Raw genomic sequence first — 15,045 nt, forward strand, 5'->3', positions numbered from 1 at the left:
GAGAAAGGGGGCAGTGAATTGAGAGATACCGTCACGGTTTTTATACGGGAACAACGTCATACAATGACATACACATATGTCTTGTCCCGTTAGGCGCACGACGGCGAAGACATATATAGTATAGCCCCTGGCAAGGCCCAGCAGGGCCGGTCTAAAGAGATTCTAGATAGGCCTCTGACGTCATTACCGTGTGATCGATTGGCCTGGCCCCATCGATATCGACCAATTGCAAGGATCTCTTAAAGCTTAAAAAGACTCGGAATCCCGCTTCTCTCCTCCTGGGTTTCTCAATCCAATCGATTCCTCTGTTTCCTCATGGTCGGGAACAGCCAATATTGAGTCTGACCGGAATTTAACGACTCTGTCGCAAGATGCGAGCAAATTCTGGTATTAGTCTCAATCAGTACTCAGCTGGCAACTGTCAGGATACAGCTCCGCCCATTCATCATCTAGAACCCCCATATAGACAATATCCTCCCAATGTCCATCTACCCAATTCCCCCGTCGTTTCCTTCCCTCCACCTTAAAACCTCTGGGGAAAAAGTCATAAAACGTGCCCGCATCATAAATTTATTAGCCACTTACAATTTGGCATAAATCGCTCGTGCTCTGGCATTGCCTTCCGTAACATCCAAAGAGATACGTTGCAATCCGAAATATTTGAACGCATAGTTTACAGTGAAGCGCGTGGCTTCCGTTCCATATCCCTTCCCCCAGAACCCAGAGGCGATGGTTATACCCAAGCGTGCGTCCCGGTTCTTCGCCTCCAATAAATTGATGCAACAGAAACCGATAAAATTCTCTGACTCCTTGTGTACCAAAGAAAACCAGAGCGCTGAGCCCTCGGCAAAGGTCTTCATATACTCCTTGTACTTTGAGGATGGTGGAGGCGCGATAGCTGAGAATGTCTGAGTGCGTTGGACGAGGGGGTCGTTCCGCAGAGCAAGGATTCCCTCTAGATCATTGTCTTGGAATCCGCGGAGGATGAGGTTCTCTGTGTTAAACATACTCGACAGAACAAGTTGCGCAATACCGAAGGATAATGCAGCAGAGAGCCGTAAGCGCTGGAAAAGCAGTGACTGTAGAACCTTTCATGACCATAATTGACCAATTGATCAAAATGACTCGGCATTTGACTCGATTACGGCGATGCTAGCATGCGACACCTAGTAGTAGTGTCAGTGATTGCACAAGTCCTGTCACTGAGCCGTTCTCGGTATTTGCCGTTTTTTTTTTACTTCTAAGTCGTGCTATTGGTTGCAGCGACCAAAATCTGCACCTGTTGGGACATTCATGCCATCCCAACAGAAGCTGGGCTTGAAGCTTGAAGGCTTACTGTCCGAGGTTCCAGAACTCATGAAATGATAAATGTACGTGACATGTTTCTTAAAACTTTTCGATCCTTTCAACATCAATATGCTAGAGTGATCGTATAGCGCAACATCCAGCCAAGCTCAGGGAAGCCCATTGACTACCACCGGGCTTCTTCGATGGCGCGCGAGACAGTGTCTATGTGAGTCATCAGCATTTTTGAATGTCTCTTGTTCTCACCTCTGTACCCAGTCCTTAGCTACGCACGCTATTCATCACCATTCCTCTGAACATCACCATCGCGGTGCTCGCACACCTTCGGGGCGTCCAGTTGCCTTCCTCGGTCGCCTTTCGTCGCTTTTTTGTCACTCACTCCAACACCAACCAGGCAACCGAACTCCAGTTGCGCCCAAGGCGAAGTATCTTTTCACCTCATGGTCCTCATGTTGTTGGAGTAACTGCAGCTCGAGACAAAATAGGTATATTTTTCTCGCGTACGTTCCGATCATCAATGATGCCCCTGCATTGGCTGTTGCTTCGCGGCCGGAACAAGAACGTTCACACACTCAGCCTGCTAGTACTACCATACCAGGTGCAACACCTGCGCAGTCACAACCCATCCCTCATGTCGTACTTTTCTTGTACTTCTCATCCACCGGCGAAACCAACACAGCAGCACCAGCAAGCCTATCCCAAGGCCGAGTACCGACCCAGGCGTCATCATTGCGCTACTAGTTCCACGCCAGGTGCAGCAACTGAATAGTCACGACCCCCTCCATTACGGACCCGTTTCGTGCTTTTTCTTCGCTGTGTATTTCCATCGCATATCGTTGGTCATTAACGCTACAACACGTGGACAATGTTCCTTACGAACATGAACTTCTTCAATTCCAACCAGACACTCACTGATCAATGCCGATCGAACACCAGGTTTGTGAGCCATGATTCTCGCAAAAAAATTCAATGTGTCGCATGATATTGGCGTAGACGAAGCAGGCAGTAAACCTCTACGAGTATCGCAGATACCATGACTGCGGTAATAAAGTATGCATCGTGTTCTTGCACGCCTTCGCCAGGCGAGGAAAGGGTGATACAAATTCCGAGTATTCACACTATGTGTAATAGCCAGCTGAGTCTTACTCCAGTGTTTCTATTTTACATGGTGTGAGTTCCATATAGAGGATACTGGGGGTATGTTGATATGAACAGCCACATGACGGCCTTAGATACCTAGGACGCTGAACATCCTGAGGATGGAGGAAAGCTGATGGAACAGCATCGCACCACTGACCTTCTCCTTCTATGAGAATGCATGTGAGTTAGAACCGTAGTTCGGAGAGCAATTGTTTCACTGACCAGAATATGATACGAGAATTGTGTTCGATGGATGTGACTGACTGGATGTGGTAATATAGATAACAAATTATCCTTTGATACTCGGGTGGAGAGTGCTCTATATTGGGTGATAGCTACGAGTCGCGACGTCGGCTCATCTGCCATGTAGACTGTAGAACAACAGGTAGGGGAGTTTAGCAGGAAGCTCTGACATGAACGAACGGAAGAGTCCGAGAGGCTAATACCAAAAGGGACCTGCTCGATCTGATTCTTGCTTTTAAAGGTTACGGCAAGTTGATAAGGGTTTTAACACATGTTGGGGGAGAGCTGGCAGCTGACCAGCACCAACCGGTCACCTACCGCACATGGCCGATCAGGATGTACCCAGAAGCGAAGTTCCTTTCTGGTGAGCGGCAGTAGGAGGGTCGACTGTTTAGCCAACATCCTGGCACATCACGACCATTCTAAACGTCGACTGCCATCGAGTAATGGCAACATGTCTCGGAAGAACACAAGAAGTGATGCCGCATACTGTGCTTACCACCTTCTTCGGAGGGGGTCCGAGTCCATTGTCCTCGGCCGCTCTCACCTCTAACACCAATGAAGCAACCGAGCTCCAGCGGACAGCCAAGGCGAAGTATTTTTCTCCTCATGGTCCTCGTGTTGTTAGAGTAGCTGCACTGGTACGTAACAAAAAGGTATGGCTTTCTTCGCGTGCGTTTCTGATCTCCGTGGCTCAGTGATTTTTCTGCAGCTACTGACTGTTGCTCCGCGGCCGGAACGAGAACGTTCACACGCTCAGCATGATGCCAGTTGGTATACTACCATATCAGGTGCAATACCCGCGCAGTCAGGGACCCATCCCATGGCAGGACCATGCATACTTTTCTCTGCTGTGGATGATCTACTCCACCTGCAAAATAAACACAGCAGCAACAACAAGGCCAATCACAAGGCCAATCACAAGGCCAAGCCCATATCCAGGCGTCATCATTCTAAACTCGTTCTACTGCTACATCGATGTCCACGACACCTCCTGCTCCTGCTACGAGTACTGCCATACCAAGAACAGCAACCACGCAGCCACGACTTCTTATGTTGCGAGCTCGTTTCGTCCTTTTTTCTCTGCAGTATATCTCCCTCCCATCATTAACACTGCACGCCACTGAACAAGCACCTGCACTCCATCACGAAAGTACCCAGCCCCACCTGCCAGCAATGTCACCGACGCGAGGAAACCATCCATCACTTCATACTCGCCCAATGTAGCAAGAGAGCACGCACAGAATGGAACAGATGTTCGGTGACGTCACGCCAACATGCAGACGACGAGAGAATGAACGCACACAATCCTTAACCCTGTCGCCTTTAGCTGGCCTTACCCGTCCTCGCATTTTGCCTGGACTAATGAACGCACACAAAACGACCATAGAAACACAGAGCTTCATAAGTAAATACTTGTATGTTTTGTCTACCACAGGGCGTCGCCCCAACGGACAATAAACGCTGATAAAAAAAATAACACTGCAGCACGGTGAACTAAATCCCCGCGTGAAGACTGCTAAGAGCTCTTCGTAGGTGAATGGGAGGGAGTCGGTTCAGGATGCATATGGGTCGAGGTCGAGGACGTGTCCCCGAGCAGATCACACGTCATCAACGCATCAAAAATGTCTTCATACGTGAGATGAGCGTAGGAATCACGACAGACAGTGCGATACATAAATACAGTCGTGTTTCCATTTGGACTTGATCTTTTCCTTCCAAAAATGCTGAAGCGTACTTGTGTTTTTGGCTCCTTCATGAAGCTGTAGGAATTCGTGATGATGCCTGCATGGTACAAGCGTCATCGTCATCGTCATCGTCTTACTTGAGCAAGGATTGGACCTTCGCAAACGAAACACCTGAACTCGCGGCTCCCGTCTATAGGAGACCATTTCCACAAGATAAGTTCTAGTTGATACGATGGTAGATTCGATGGATCACATTGACGTCCCTCAAAGACCGTGTCGACACTCAGGTCGTGCGATACGAAATCTGAGGATGTAGACGTCTGATATTTGAGACGAGAGTATAGTGGTAACACCCATGATACATCCTATCGACTGTTCGATGCCAACGGGTACCTCCTTGGAAAACGAAAGTCCACCCTAGAAATAGGCGCTGTTCCATAACCTGCAAACGTGTTGGAAGAGTTGATGACATCAAGTTCAGGGGTAGTCTGGATGAAACGTGCAATGGGTAGGGGAGTGCAACACCGCGTCGAATGTTGGCTATAACTATCAAACGTAGTTCTGACGTATAGGAAGATGGACATAGCACCGGTCAGACCTGAGCGCTTGATCTACACAGCATTAAGTTGTGAAGTGAACACGAGGATGACGCATGGGACGCACCTTGAAAGATGCTTGAATGAACGGATGCCCAACTTCCTCAACTACCAACCACACACCTCTCAGTGATCGCTGGTGATTGAGGGTTCGTCTAAACGGTGTCACTCGTAAGTGACATTCTGGGCTTTTTGCAGGATACAACTGACGACATGCTTACCAGCAACCCACATAAAAATCTCTTGCACATTCTAATTTCTCAAATAACGGCGCAGCACCTCCTCCATAGACAGTCCCGAAGTTAGCTTCTAGGTAAGGATTGAATCCTGTAAGGCTGTCTTGGTAGCAATGGCTTGTGTGCTCTGACAAGAACTGAGATGAAAAAGACAGGTTCCTAAACTCACCAGCAATTATTGCTGTTCCCGGATCCCGCCTCTCTCGCATACATAGTCCCCAATCTGCTGTAGTTGAGATACCGAGCACCGGTCATGTCTTCCTTCACCAGTGAAACGCCAGCAATCACGCCACGTCAGAAAATGCAAGGTCACTCCAACTGGGTAAATGATGTTGTGCATCTGCACGGTGGATGTCACATCATCACATGTTCGACGGATGGCTCACTCCGACTATGGGACTTAGAGAGTGGTACACAGATAGGAGAGGACTGGCAAGACGAGGAGGATGAGGCAGGAGTGCGGTCCATGGCATTGTCTCCAAATGGTAAGACAGTTGCAAGTGGATGCGATGACGGAAAAGTGAGGTTGTGGAACGTCGAGACGAGGGAGGTCATCGCGAAATGGACAGGACATACCGATCTTGTGGGTGCATTGTGCTGGAGTGCAGATGGTAGTCGAGTTACGAGCGGATCCTGGGATGGAACGACAAGAGTCTGGGATGTCATGAGCGGCGAAACTGTCCTGACGATCGAAACCGGGCACCAGTGGGTGAACACGGTGATATACTCACCCGATGCAACAAAAATCGCAATGGGCGGACGCAACGAGGATGCAGTCAAAATCTGGAACACCAAGCCAGTTGAACTGTTGAGCACCGCTCAAACACAATCATCCTGTTTGGAGCTTGGCATGGACGTCGGACGGAAAGAAACTTATCTCCGGTTCATATGGCCCGATTAGGATATTCAACACAACCACTTGGGAGGAGGTCGCTATCCTGGAGGGTCACACAACCCATATCAACGCCATCACCTTGTCTCAGAACAACCGCCTCCTTGCAAGTGCATCATATGGCAACACGGCGCGTCTATGGAATCTAGACACTGACCTCCCAATTGGACCGCTCTTTCAACACGAAGATGCATTGTGGTGTGCAGCCTTTTCCGCTGATGGAAAGCTGTTAGTCACTGGTTGCGAAAACAAAAACGCGTACACATGGGACATTTGCGCCATTCTCAAAGATGCAAGCCTTGAAGACCTCCTCCAACCTTTATCTGATGTAAAGTTCATGTTTCTTCAGTCAAAACTATGATAATCTCCCGCTCGCAGGTTGCAACTCAAGAGTCATTAATGGACGTACGTGATTTGTTTCTTGACCTTCCCAGTGGTTATAACCTTAGTTTTCCATGTAGGCGGATGCTACGCAGGCAGAAGGTGATGACCTTTCGCCAGACTTTTTTCAATGACGTGTGTCGTCAGCATTTTTAATTGGTTCCTGTTCTGACCTCTTGATCTCAGTCCTCCAGGAAGTACGGTAACTATCACCGTTCCTCTTCCCGCCGTCCCCGCCCTCCTCGCACCCTCTTTGGGGAGTGCGAGTGCGCTCTTTGGTCGCCTTTGGTCGCCTTTCCACCGCTCTCACCGGAATACCAATGATGCGACCGAACTCCAGCAACGGCCAAGGCGGACCATCTTCTCTCGTGGTCCTCGTATCGTCGAAGTTGCTGCAGTGCGGGACAGGGAGGTATGTCTTTCTTCGGTGTAGCGATTCCTGGCGTCTGATGATTGACATGCAGGTTTTGTATGTTGCTCCGCCGCCGCCACAAAAAACACAACAGCAAAGCCAATCACATGGCCAGGGATCGTCCGCGACACAGCCTGCTCCAGGTACTGATCCTAATACACCACGTCCAAGACATGCGTATTCACTACCCGTCCGATTGTTGGCTCATCTCGTGCTTTTTTCTCTGCTGCGCATCTCCTCAACATGCAAATGGAGATGTACAACAGCAAGGCCGACCACAAGGTCAAGCCCAGGGCCAGGCGTCATCATCGCAGACTCAGCCTGCAGCCCCCTCAACATCCACGACCCCTCCTGCTCCTGCTCCTGCTCCTGCTCCTGCTCCTGCTCCTGCTCCTGCTCCTGCTCCTGCTCCCAGTACTACCGCATCAGGTGCAGCGGCCATGCAGTTACGCCCTCTTCCATTGCGAGCTCGCTTCGTGCTGTTTCTTTGCTGTGCATATCCCCCACACGCCGATAGTCATTAATATAGGTACACGACTATGTTACCTTTGCTTCTAGGTCTTCTGTACTCTTATCTCTTTCTTCACATCACGGTGATGATGGTTTGTTTTTCTGCAACCCATTCTCCGTCCAGATCTTCATAATTCAATCTTGTCACCTACTAGGAGAATAATCAACGCAATGAAGATCTGGCAGGAGAATCTCTTCAGATACAGCATGTGTCAACCACAAAACCCAGCCCAGCCTCAGGTGTCATCGTTGCAGACTCAGTCTGCTGCCGCCTCGACGTCCGCGACACCTCCTGGTTCTGTGATTAGTCATACCCCACCAAATGTTCCAAACGTGCAGTCACGACCCCTTCCATCGTGGGTTCGCTTCGTACTTTTTTCTTTGATGCGCGTCTCCCCCACGTACCGATGGTCATTAATGCAGCATGTGTACAACACTCTTATAAATGTATATATATATATATATATATATATCTTTTGTATATTATTTTCTCTGTCATTTGCTAATTCATTGACGCCATCTAGTTATAGAGACATCCACTTTTTACGACCTCCTCAACCTTGATTGTCCTTCTGGCAAGTGGTTGTTATAAAGGTGCCATGGCTGCAAATACTGGTGCTGCACGGTCTACCAGTCGCCCCCATCAGCATCCATTCCTCGGGTACCCCTGGTAGCAAGTGTGTGCATCTTGACTTAGGACCTGATCGTTCCTTGCGCCTAACTGCACATGCACACCCCTCCCAATCACAACTGCATTCCTTGTATGTTACCCTCGACCCGTGGGATTGCAATGACACGCTCGCTGGTCCGTTCTGATTCCCCACCGTCGTCTATCTGGAATGCACAGCTGGCATGACGTGTCTGTGCCAGAGTGCTGCCATGCAATTTTAGTGCAGTGCATTGATCTACCGTCTGTGCTGCGACCCGCCGTTTTGCTTCTCTATCCAAACTTTGTCGAAGATTCGTGGATTGCGGACGACGCAGTACTGGAAGTGCTGCCTATTGGACTCTGAGTTATTGTGACATGCTGTTGCTGTTCGATGAAGGTATATCACCGCTGCTGTCACGTCTGACGCAGTTCCTCGTGCTTGAGGGACTTCATGTTTTCTGTATTCGTTGTGACACACGTGTCCTGATGGTGTCTTGTTGCTGCGCATTGGTCTTGGAACACGAACTGAACCACCGTAAAATTTCATTGTTTTTATTAGGCGAACAGTATCGAGACAGGACATTGTTCGGACCGAGAGCTCCAACCCCATATACGATCCAATTGTCCGACGTACGGCAATATTTCGCATGACTTTTCCCCACCACACTGAGGAAATATATCCACTCGTGCAAAAATCGGCGGTAGTCTGTCCAAAACCTTTGATGGGGACCGGTTCGAGCTCGTGCAAACCATGACGGGAACACCCGCCGGACAGATGTGTTGAAGCCATTGCCCTCGTTGGGGCGGGAGAAGAATGAAAATTGTGCTTCTACCCATAGACTCTGGACCTGCGCACAGGTCCTAAAGTTAGGAGAAGTGATGAAGGAACTCAACACTACCTATTTCTGCGATAGTGACGTCGTCAAGGTGCTTGTCCCAGTACTTGACTGCATACACAAGCAAAGGATGACAATCCACCGGGTCTTCCGTCACGTCGAGCCACCTTCCCTCCCGTCTGACTAGTAGGCCGGAATATCGAGATTGACCCAGACAACGTACTAAACAAGCGCGAGCCAGCCACTCGGCACTAATGCGAAGATCTGAAAAATTGTCGCACAGGATATTCGGATGGTCCACAAGGAAATCGCGCAGGGTGGAATGTAAGATACGACAGGTATAGCTGCTCCTCAGTGCTAGAATCATCTGTCCTATTGGTGTTGATGAATTCGATGAAGGGTTGGACTATGGTACGGATGCTGTTGATATTCGGCTTGGCCTTTGCTGGAGTTCTTTGCGGGGCTCACTCTCTAAGCACCATACAGCCTCGGTAAGTTCTTCCAATCACATAGGACGTCACGGGCAAAAATAACAAGTGCAAAAACTTTGCTGCGTAGTTATACGTTCAGGATTGCAAGCATTTGGCAGAGTAAATGACCAACATACCTAGCAGGCGGGAGGGAGAGCGTCTCCATACGCTCGTGAAATCTGCGATAATACTCCACCGGAGTTTCTGGGAGCTCTTTTAGATGTTCCTCCATCCTGGCGGTTGACCAACACCCTCCGAGGGCGTCTACCATGAGCTTCCCAAATAAAACTACACTCGGCACGACGTTTCAGCATCTCCAGGATACGGCCCCAAGCTTAGTCGGAAGGACTCGACCACTGAAGCTTGGAAACCTCTTCTGATAAGTACAAAGCGAGATCGTTCCTTGTGTAGCCGTCAATATCGAGGCTATGGCACCCCCGGAGTTCCTTGCTAATGTGGTCCCGGCGCTGGCCACTACACCAGAGACAGACTCTCGTAGGAGAGTCGTCCACGAGCTTGGCGAGAAAACGAAGCACTAATACAGCATCATCGCATGAACTCTTCGTCGCCGTCTCTTCATCCAGACCGTCGAGAAAGAAGTAGATCCTCGATTATCCCTCGATTACTGCCTTAGTGACGTTTTGAACCCTTTCAAGGAGAGATTCGGGTGTGTGCATAATTCATCTGGAATTTTCTGCAGGTGCTGGCCGTATTGGAGGAGTTGTGTTCAACAATGTCTTTTCTGGAGAAAGATGCTGTGCGAAGTCATAAAAGTGAAACTCACTACATTCGATCCTGAGCTTTTGGCTAGGAATTCGATGGCGCTCGAACACAGGGTCGATTTCCCGGATCCAGGCGGCATTCAAGCGCTATTTGAAAGAGAGGAAGAGGAAAAGACAATGGCAAATGTAGCGTACAGACATCTCTTATTGTAATTCATGGGAAAAAAAGTCCGAAGGTGAACGGAGCGCTTGTAATACATTAAATTGTAATGATGATGACTGCGACAAGGAGGATGCATATGGACTGGATCGAGCAATATGGGCGAGAGGCTGACAAACATGCGAAAAATTGATAAAACGCTACATGGAGACGTGCGAGAGACAGCGATACGGGAAGAAATAACAAGAAGCTTGAGTGCGACAAAAAGTATTACCTTGAGGCATCTCCACATCATGTTCCAGCCATCGATGGCGCCGATTCGTCACAACTGGTAGTTTCCAGTTCCGTCTCAACGGTTTCGATGCTCCAGGCAGGGATTATCTGGTCAACGAAGCCTGGGAGTCCCCACGACCTGCACATCGCCTCAGCAAAGACAACGTCAAAAAGTAGGTTGGGCGGCCAATCATGAGGTGCGATGCGGAGTCGGCCACCATCAGGCAAGGCTAAAACGTGGAGCTGTGGAAGGTCCTCTGGGGGGTCAAGATCGTGAAGGATGAGGCTATGAGTTTGCAGGAGTGCGGCTGTTGATGTCATCCGATGTCATATATACATTGGGGATCTATGCAAGATGGGCATTAAGGACACCGGAGCGTCATCACAATAATTTCACACATACTGGTAAAAATGCGACCGATAACCCCATGAACGGCGGAATCAGTACGAATAAAACAGGCCATTCCGCAAGTCGTCTACGTCCCGGATAATTTGAGGATTTGGGTAGTTTAAAGATCGTAAAGTGGTAAGCTTTTCAATGTACTTAAATAGGGCGTGACAAGGTGGTTCACGAATCATGAGCCATTGATAGAATGACGACACATACTTTATTGCCGTTGTTGACATCTATGAGGTGAGCTGCTTCACACAAGTCACTTCGCAAGTGGCTGACGATGCACGTGCCGCCATCCCTCTCAGCCACTCCATTCTTGAATTTTTCAGTGGGGGTCGGAGTGTCCCGACCATCAATCGGACGGATAGGATTGATAGGGAATGTGTAAGGTCGTTGATCTTCTTGAACATGATAGTAAACATGGAGGTCTGGGGTGTCATCGGATAGGGTTGGAGAGTTGTATGCGACGGGGTTGACTGGATATTGCGACGAAAGAGATAACTCCCCGCGAGCACCCGTTGTGGCGAAGCACATATACCGAATAAGTGCGTAGGGATGCAATGACCAGGGAAGTATACGTGCAACAAGGACACGAAAGGAAAGCACCCATCGCAAATTTGGCTCATCCTGAAGCTTTGGAAGAGATAAATGGATATACACGAAGTCAGTCATGGTCGGTGCAGGATTCAAGGCTCCTAAAACTGGGGTTGAATTTGGATGCTGATGTGATATTCGGGGCGCCGCAACTTGCCGCACCACTAACGTATCAAATCTCATTGCCGGACACCATGGCACGTGATACAGAACCAGTGATGACTGCACCATTGCGCTTCAAAGAATCGAGAAAATGGGAGAAATGCGGACCCACAAATGGTTCGAGGAGGCGTTGAAAGCGGCGAGGTATAACTTCAGAAGCCAAATCTCTGAGAGCGTGACAAGTGCCACCGATTGCATGGAGATCAGATATCATCAACATCTCCAGAATGATGGTGGTGACATCGCGGGTCTTAGCAACTGGGACAAGAATGAGTACAAGGACAGGAGATCAACACAGTTCTTACAATGGTCGGGTCGAGCCATAAGAAAGAGGACTGATGGGAACTCCCAATGCAAATAGTATCACTAAATAATTGCAGGTGGGGCGGGACTATGAAGGAAGATGACTTCAGTGACAAGACGCGGTGGTGAATAGCTTGGCATGTCTCACTTCACATTTAGGGAAACGCACGGGTACGGGTAACACCGCGGTTCTATGCTGACGGGTTTGGAGGGTACGGGTACGGAGTAGGATAGTCGTACCCTTGAGCATACCGTGGCCATTCACCGCGGGTTGACGGTGTTTGGGCGGGTATAATATACCAAATCGGGAACCAGGCGCGCGACAGCCATTGAACACCGTGTTTGATTCTCTGTTTTTCCTTCCTCTGAGAGCTTGAGGATCACAAGTGAATGCTATACTGATTTCTGTCATGTCTTTTGTACCCCCGTGAATCATTCTAGCAATTTATTGAGCTGACACTTCGTTGCAGAGAAGCTCGAGTCACTACCATAAAGCCAAGGCAAAAACTCGAGACCAGTAAGTCCACTGAGTCGTCTCCCCATGAAAACTAAGCTCACAAAGAAGGCATCTGATGCTTCGTCTACCCAGTCACACTCATCATCTAAGTCTATCTCGTCGTCCATCTCCGAGAAGGCCAGGTCACTCAAAAAGGCTGTTGCAAAGGGTGCTAAGGCTCTGGCCCGCCCCTTGAAGAAGGTCAAGCAGTCATTTGTGTCTCGGTCTTCTCGATCGAGCCCCACAGACACCGTTGATCTTACGCGATCAAGTACTGATTCACTTGCCACTGACGATAACAAATCAACGGCAGGTGCATTCGAGCCTGATCCCGATCCTTCTGCAGATCTTGGTATGTTTCTTTCCATTGATTTTTGCAAATATCTGATTATACAATGATACAGAGGCTCTCAAGAAGACTTGGCGGTCACCTATCTATAGTTTCTTTTCATCCGAAGTTGTGGTCCAACACCACAATGGCCGCTTGTGTCATTTTTTCCCGTGTGGTGCGCGTAAGGCAACATTTAATTTTGCACTGACACTGACAACTATACAGAACGAGGATGACTTTGGTGACTACTCACTTGGTTCCATGTCTCGTACTACTAGTAGCGAGTTGGATGAGTTTCTTCGATTACCAACTGTGAAAACCAAGGACCCACTCGCATGGTGGCAAAACAACTGCCGTGCTTATCCAATGCTGCATCGGATGGCACTCGACTATCTCTCTGTCCCAGGTATGTCTCCTTCGAATCCTCTTTCAATCAATCAATACTTATTATCTTGCTCAGCAACATCAACTGCGGTTGAACGTGTCTTCTCGCAGGGCCGGCAGCTCCTTCATTTTACTCGCAACCGACTCGCACCATCAACAATTCGTGCCTTTCTCTGCCTCGGAGCGTGGGGCAGAAGTGATCTTCTGGTGATGGAGGACCTTTTAGCCGCTGTCAGGACTCAAAAACGGAAGCGAAATGAAGTCGAAGCAGAGGAGAATGACAAGGAAAAGTAGTACTATTTTATTTCATTGTTGTTAATACTTAATACACTCTTCTTGGTAATGTACCCGCGGTGTTCAGAGACACCGCGGTGTTTTCCATAAACCGCGACATTGACGGGTCGGTGTGTACCCGTACCCGTGAAGGGTACGGTGTTGGCGGGTGCGGGTGCGGTGTCAACTTTCCGACCCTCGGTGTTACCCGTGCGGTACCCTATTCACATTTCATGACAACAGTTGAAAAATGGAGAACTCAGAAATGGAAGCATGTTAGTGGAATTGATATATTTCATGGGCATTGAAGCAGTGATATAGAATCGTGTGGCCAATGAAAGATTAGTGGGATTCAAAGTAAAATTTTGAATATTCAAGAAACACGCTGAAAGCGCGTTGAAACGTGTTTGAAAGAATTGCGAAATTTTTCAAAGTGTGAATTTAAACTCCGCTTGATTACCTTAGCCACGCATGCAAGTCGACGATTAGGGGTTAGGGTTAGACGCAATGCCTCGAACATCCGTGCGTCAAGACCTCTTACACCAGCTAGACGCTGCTTCGCTGCAAGTTGCATTGGCTCATATAGAGCATGCTAGACGTAATACAGAAGATTCTGAATCATCCGGCTCTGATAGCTCAATCCTAAGTCCTATGATTATATCTCCAATATCTCCTCTATCAGATATGTCTGACGGTTCAACTAACTCAAGTACCGACTCCTCCGATATCAATCTACACTTTTCTGCGCCTTTTGGGAGATATTGTAGCGCTTCGTGATGAAATAGAGAGAGCACGAATCCTCCATCGCCCTGACGAGCCCCCCATGCGTGCGCCGCAGATTCAGCTCTTACCTCATTTTGCTGCCCATCGCCCAGATCTCTTTCGCCAGAAATTGCGTGTATACCCTGACGTTTTTCGATGACATCCTCGACTATATCAGCGATAGTCCCATTTTCCAAAACCACTCGAACAACCGTCAGCTTCCCATCACCTTACAGCTTGCAATATTTCTAAATTGTGCAGGTCACTACGGCAATGCGATAGCTAACGAATATGTCTGCCAATGGGCGGGGTGTTAGCGTCAGATCAGTTACTAACTGCACCAATCGTGTCATGATCGCTCTACTCGAGCATCATGATGAATTCATCTTCTTCCCAAGTCTCACTTCGAATGACGCTGCTTGTGCCCGAGACTATGTCTTGAAGATCTGCCCACAATGGCGTAACAGTATCTTTGCTACGGATGGCTCTATGGTTAACCTCTGCTATAAGCCGGGGCTCTTCGGAGACACGTTTTACAACCGCAAGTCCGATTTCTCCCTCAATTGCCAGGTATGTCATTTTTCTTCTCAAATTTCAACTGATAGACCTCTTATAGGTAGTGGTAATGCCTCATAACCTCCTTATAGTGGATTATTCAATCGGCCACGTTGGTAGCGCACACGACGCATATGCTTTCCACTCAACACGCGTTTTTCAAGAGCATGAGATGCTCCTTGGAGACGAGCACTGGATCTGGGCCGATAGCCGCTTACCCTTTGGAGACCTGGTGCATCGTGCCATTTCAAGAAGCCGCGCAATGGTGCACTGAAGTG

The 15,045-nt window shown here is 48.7% G+C and overlaps 7 protein-coding genes across 7 annotated transcripts; 2 read left to right on the top strand and 5 right to left on the bottom strand.

Annotated features, from left to right (window-relative positions):
• Nucleotides 1–297: 297 nt before the first annotated feature.
• On the bottom strand, nt 298–1,128 carry DFJ58DRAFT_134499 (acyl-CoA N-acyltransferase). The gene is made up of 3 exons (XM_041378812.1): nt 586–1,128; nt 420–532; nt 298–384 (listed from the first exon to the last, which is right to left on the bottom strand). Exons 1-3 carry the CDS (start codon nt 1,005–1,007, stop codon nt 353–355), a joined length of 567 nt encoding a protein of 188 aa, XP_041237916.1. The 5' UTR covers nt 1,008–1,128; the 3' UTR covers nt 298–352.
• A 2,009-nt stretch (nt 1,129–3,137) lies between these two features.
• Nucleotides 3,138–3,968, top strand: DFJ58DRAFT_134506 (uncharacterized protein). The gene has a single exon (XM_041378813.1). The coding sequence runs from the start codon at nt 3,347–3,349 to the stop codon at nt 3,797–3,799; it is 453 nt and encodes a 150-aa protein (XP_041237917.1). The 5' UTR covers nt 3,138–3,346; the 3' UTR covers nt 3,800–3,968.
• Nucleotides 3,969–4,501: 533 nt separating this feature from the next.
• Nucleotides 4,502–4,741, bottom strand: DFJ58DRAFT_668575 (uncharacterized protein; the record flags this gene model as incomplete). Its single annotated transcript, XM_041382712.1, has 1 exon — nt 4,502–4,741. A coding segment is annotated over one exon (240 nt), but the record flags the coding sequence as incomplete, so codon positions are not given.
• On the bottom strand, nt 4,613–5,342 carry DFJ58DRAFT_134537 (uncharacterized protein). The gene is made up of 3 exons (XM_041378814.1): nt 5,183–5,342; nt 5,040–5,127; nt 4,613–4,987 (listed from the first exon to the last, which is right to left on the bottom strand). Exons 1-3 carry the CDS (start codon nt 5,221–5,223, stop codon nt 4,742–4,744), a joined length of 375 nt encoding a protein of 124 aa, XP_041237919.1. The 5' UTR covers nt 5,224–5,342; the 3' UTR covers nt 4,613–4,741.
• A 119-nt stretch (nt 5,343–5,461) lies between these two features.
• On the top strand, nt 5,462–7,417 carry DFJ58DRAFT_734043 (WD40-repeat-containing domain protein; the record flags this gene model as incomplete). The annotated part of the gene is made up of 7 exons (XM_041386399.1): nt 5,462–6,015; nt 6,110–6,428; nt 6,479–6,505; nt 6,562–6,583; nt 6,676–6,893; nt 6,946–7,104; nt 7,160–7,417. 7 exons carry the CDS (start codon nt 5,462–5,464, stop codon nt 7,415–7,417), a joined length of 1,557 nt encoding a protein of 518 aa, XP_041237920.1.
• A 730-nt stretch (nt 7,418–8,147) lies between these two features.
• DFJ58DRAFT_846237 (uncharacterized protein) lies at nt 8,148–10,281 on the bottom strand (the record flags this gene model as incomplete). Its single annotated transcript, XM_041393273.1, has 9 exons — nt 8,148–8,277; nt 8,313–8,577; nt 8,687–8,900; nt 8,971–9,071; nt 9,112–9,139; nt 9,170–9,260; nt 9,496–9,646; nt 10,143–10,227; nt 10,276–10,281. The coding sequence occupies 9 exons, from the start codon at nt 10,279–10,281 to the stop codon at nt 8,148–8,150; spliced, it is 1,071 nt and encodes a 356-aa protein (XP_041237921.1).
• A 435-nt stretch (nt 10,282–10,716) lies between these two features.
• On the bottom strand, nt 10,717–11,823 carry DFJ58DRAFT_134637 (uncharacterized protein). Its single transcript, XM_041378815.1, has 3 exons — nt 11,121–11,823; nt 10,917–11,056; nt 10,717–10,859 (listed from the first exon to the last, which is right to left on the bottom strand). The coding sequence occupies exons 1-2, from the start codon at nt 11,730–11,732 to the stop codon at nt 10,955–10,957; spliced, it is 714 nt and encodes a 237-aa protein (XP_041237922.1). The 5' UTR covers nt 11,733–11,823; the 3' UTR covers nt 10,717–10,859; nt 10,917–10,954.
• Between the last annotated feature and the right edge of the window lie 3,222 nt (nt 11,824–15,045).

Source organism: Suillus subalutaceus (genome assembly GCF_016647625.1).
Source record: "Suillus subalutaceus strain FC151 chromosome Unknown DFJ58scaffold_164, whole genome shotgun sequence".
In the NCBI taxonomy this organism is placed as follows: Eukaryota; Fungi; Basidiomycota; class Agaricomycetes; order Boletales; family Suillaceae; genus Suillus; species Suillus subalutaceus.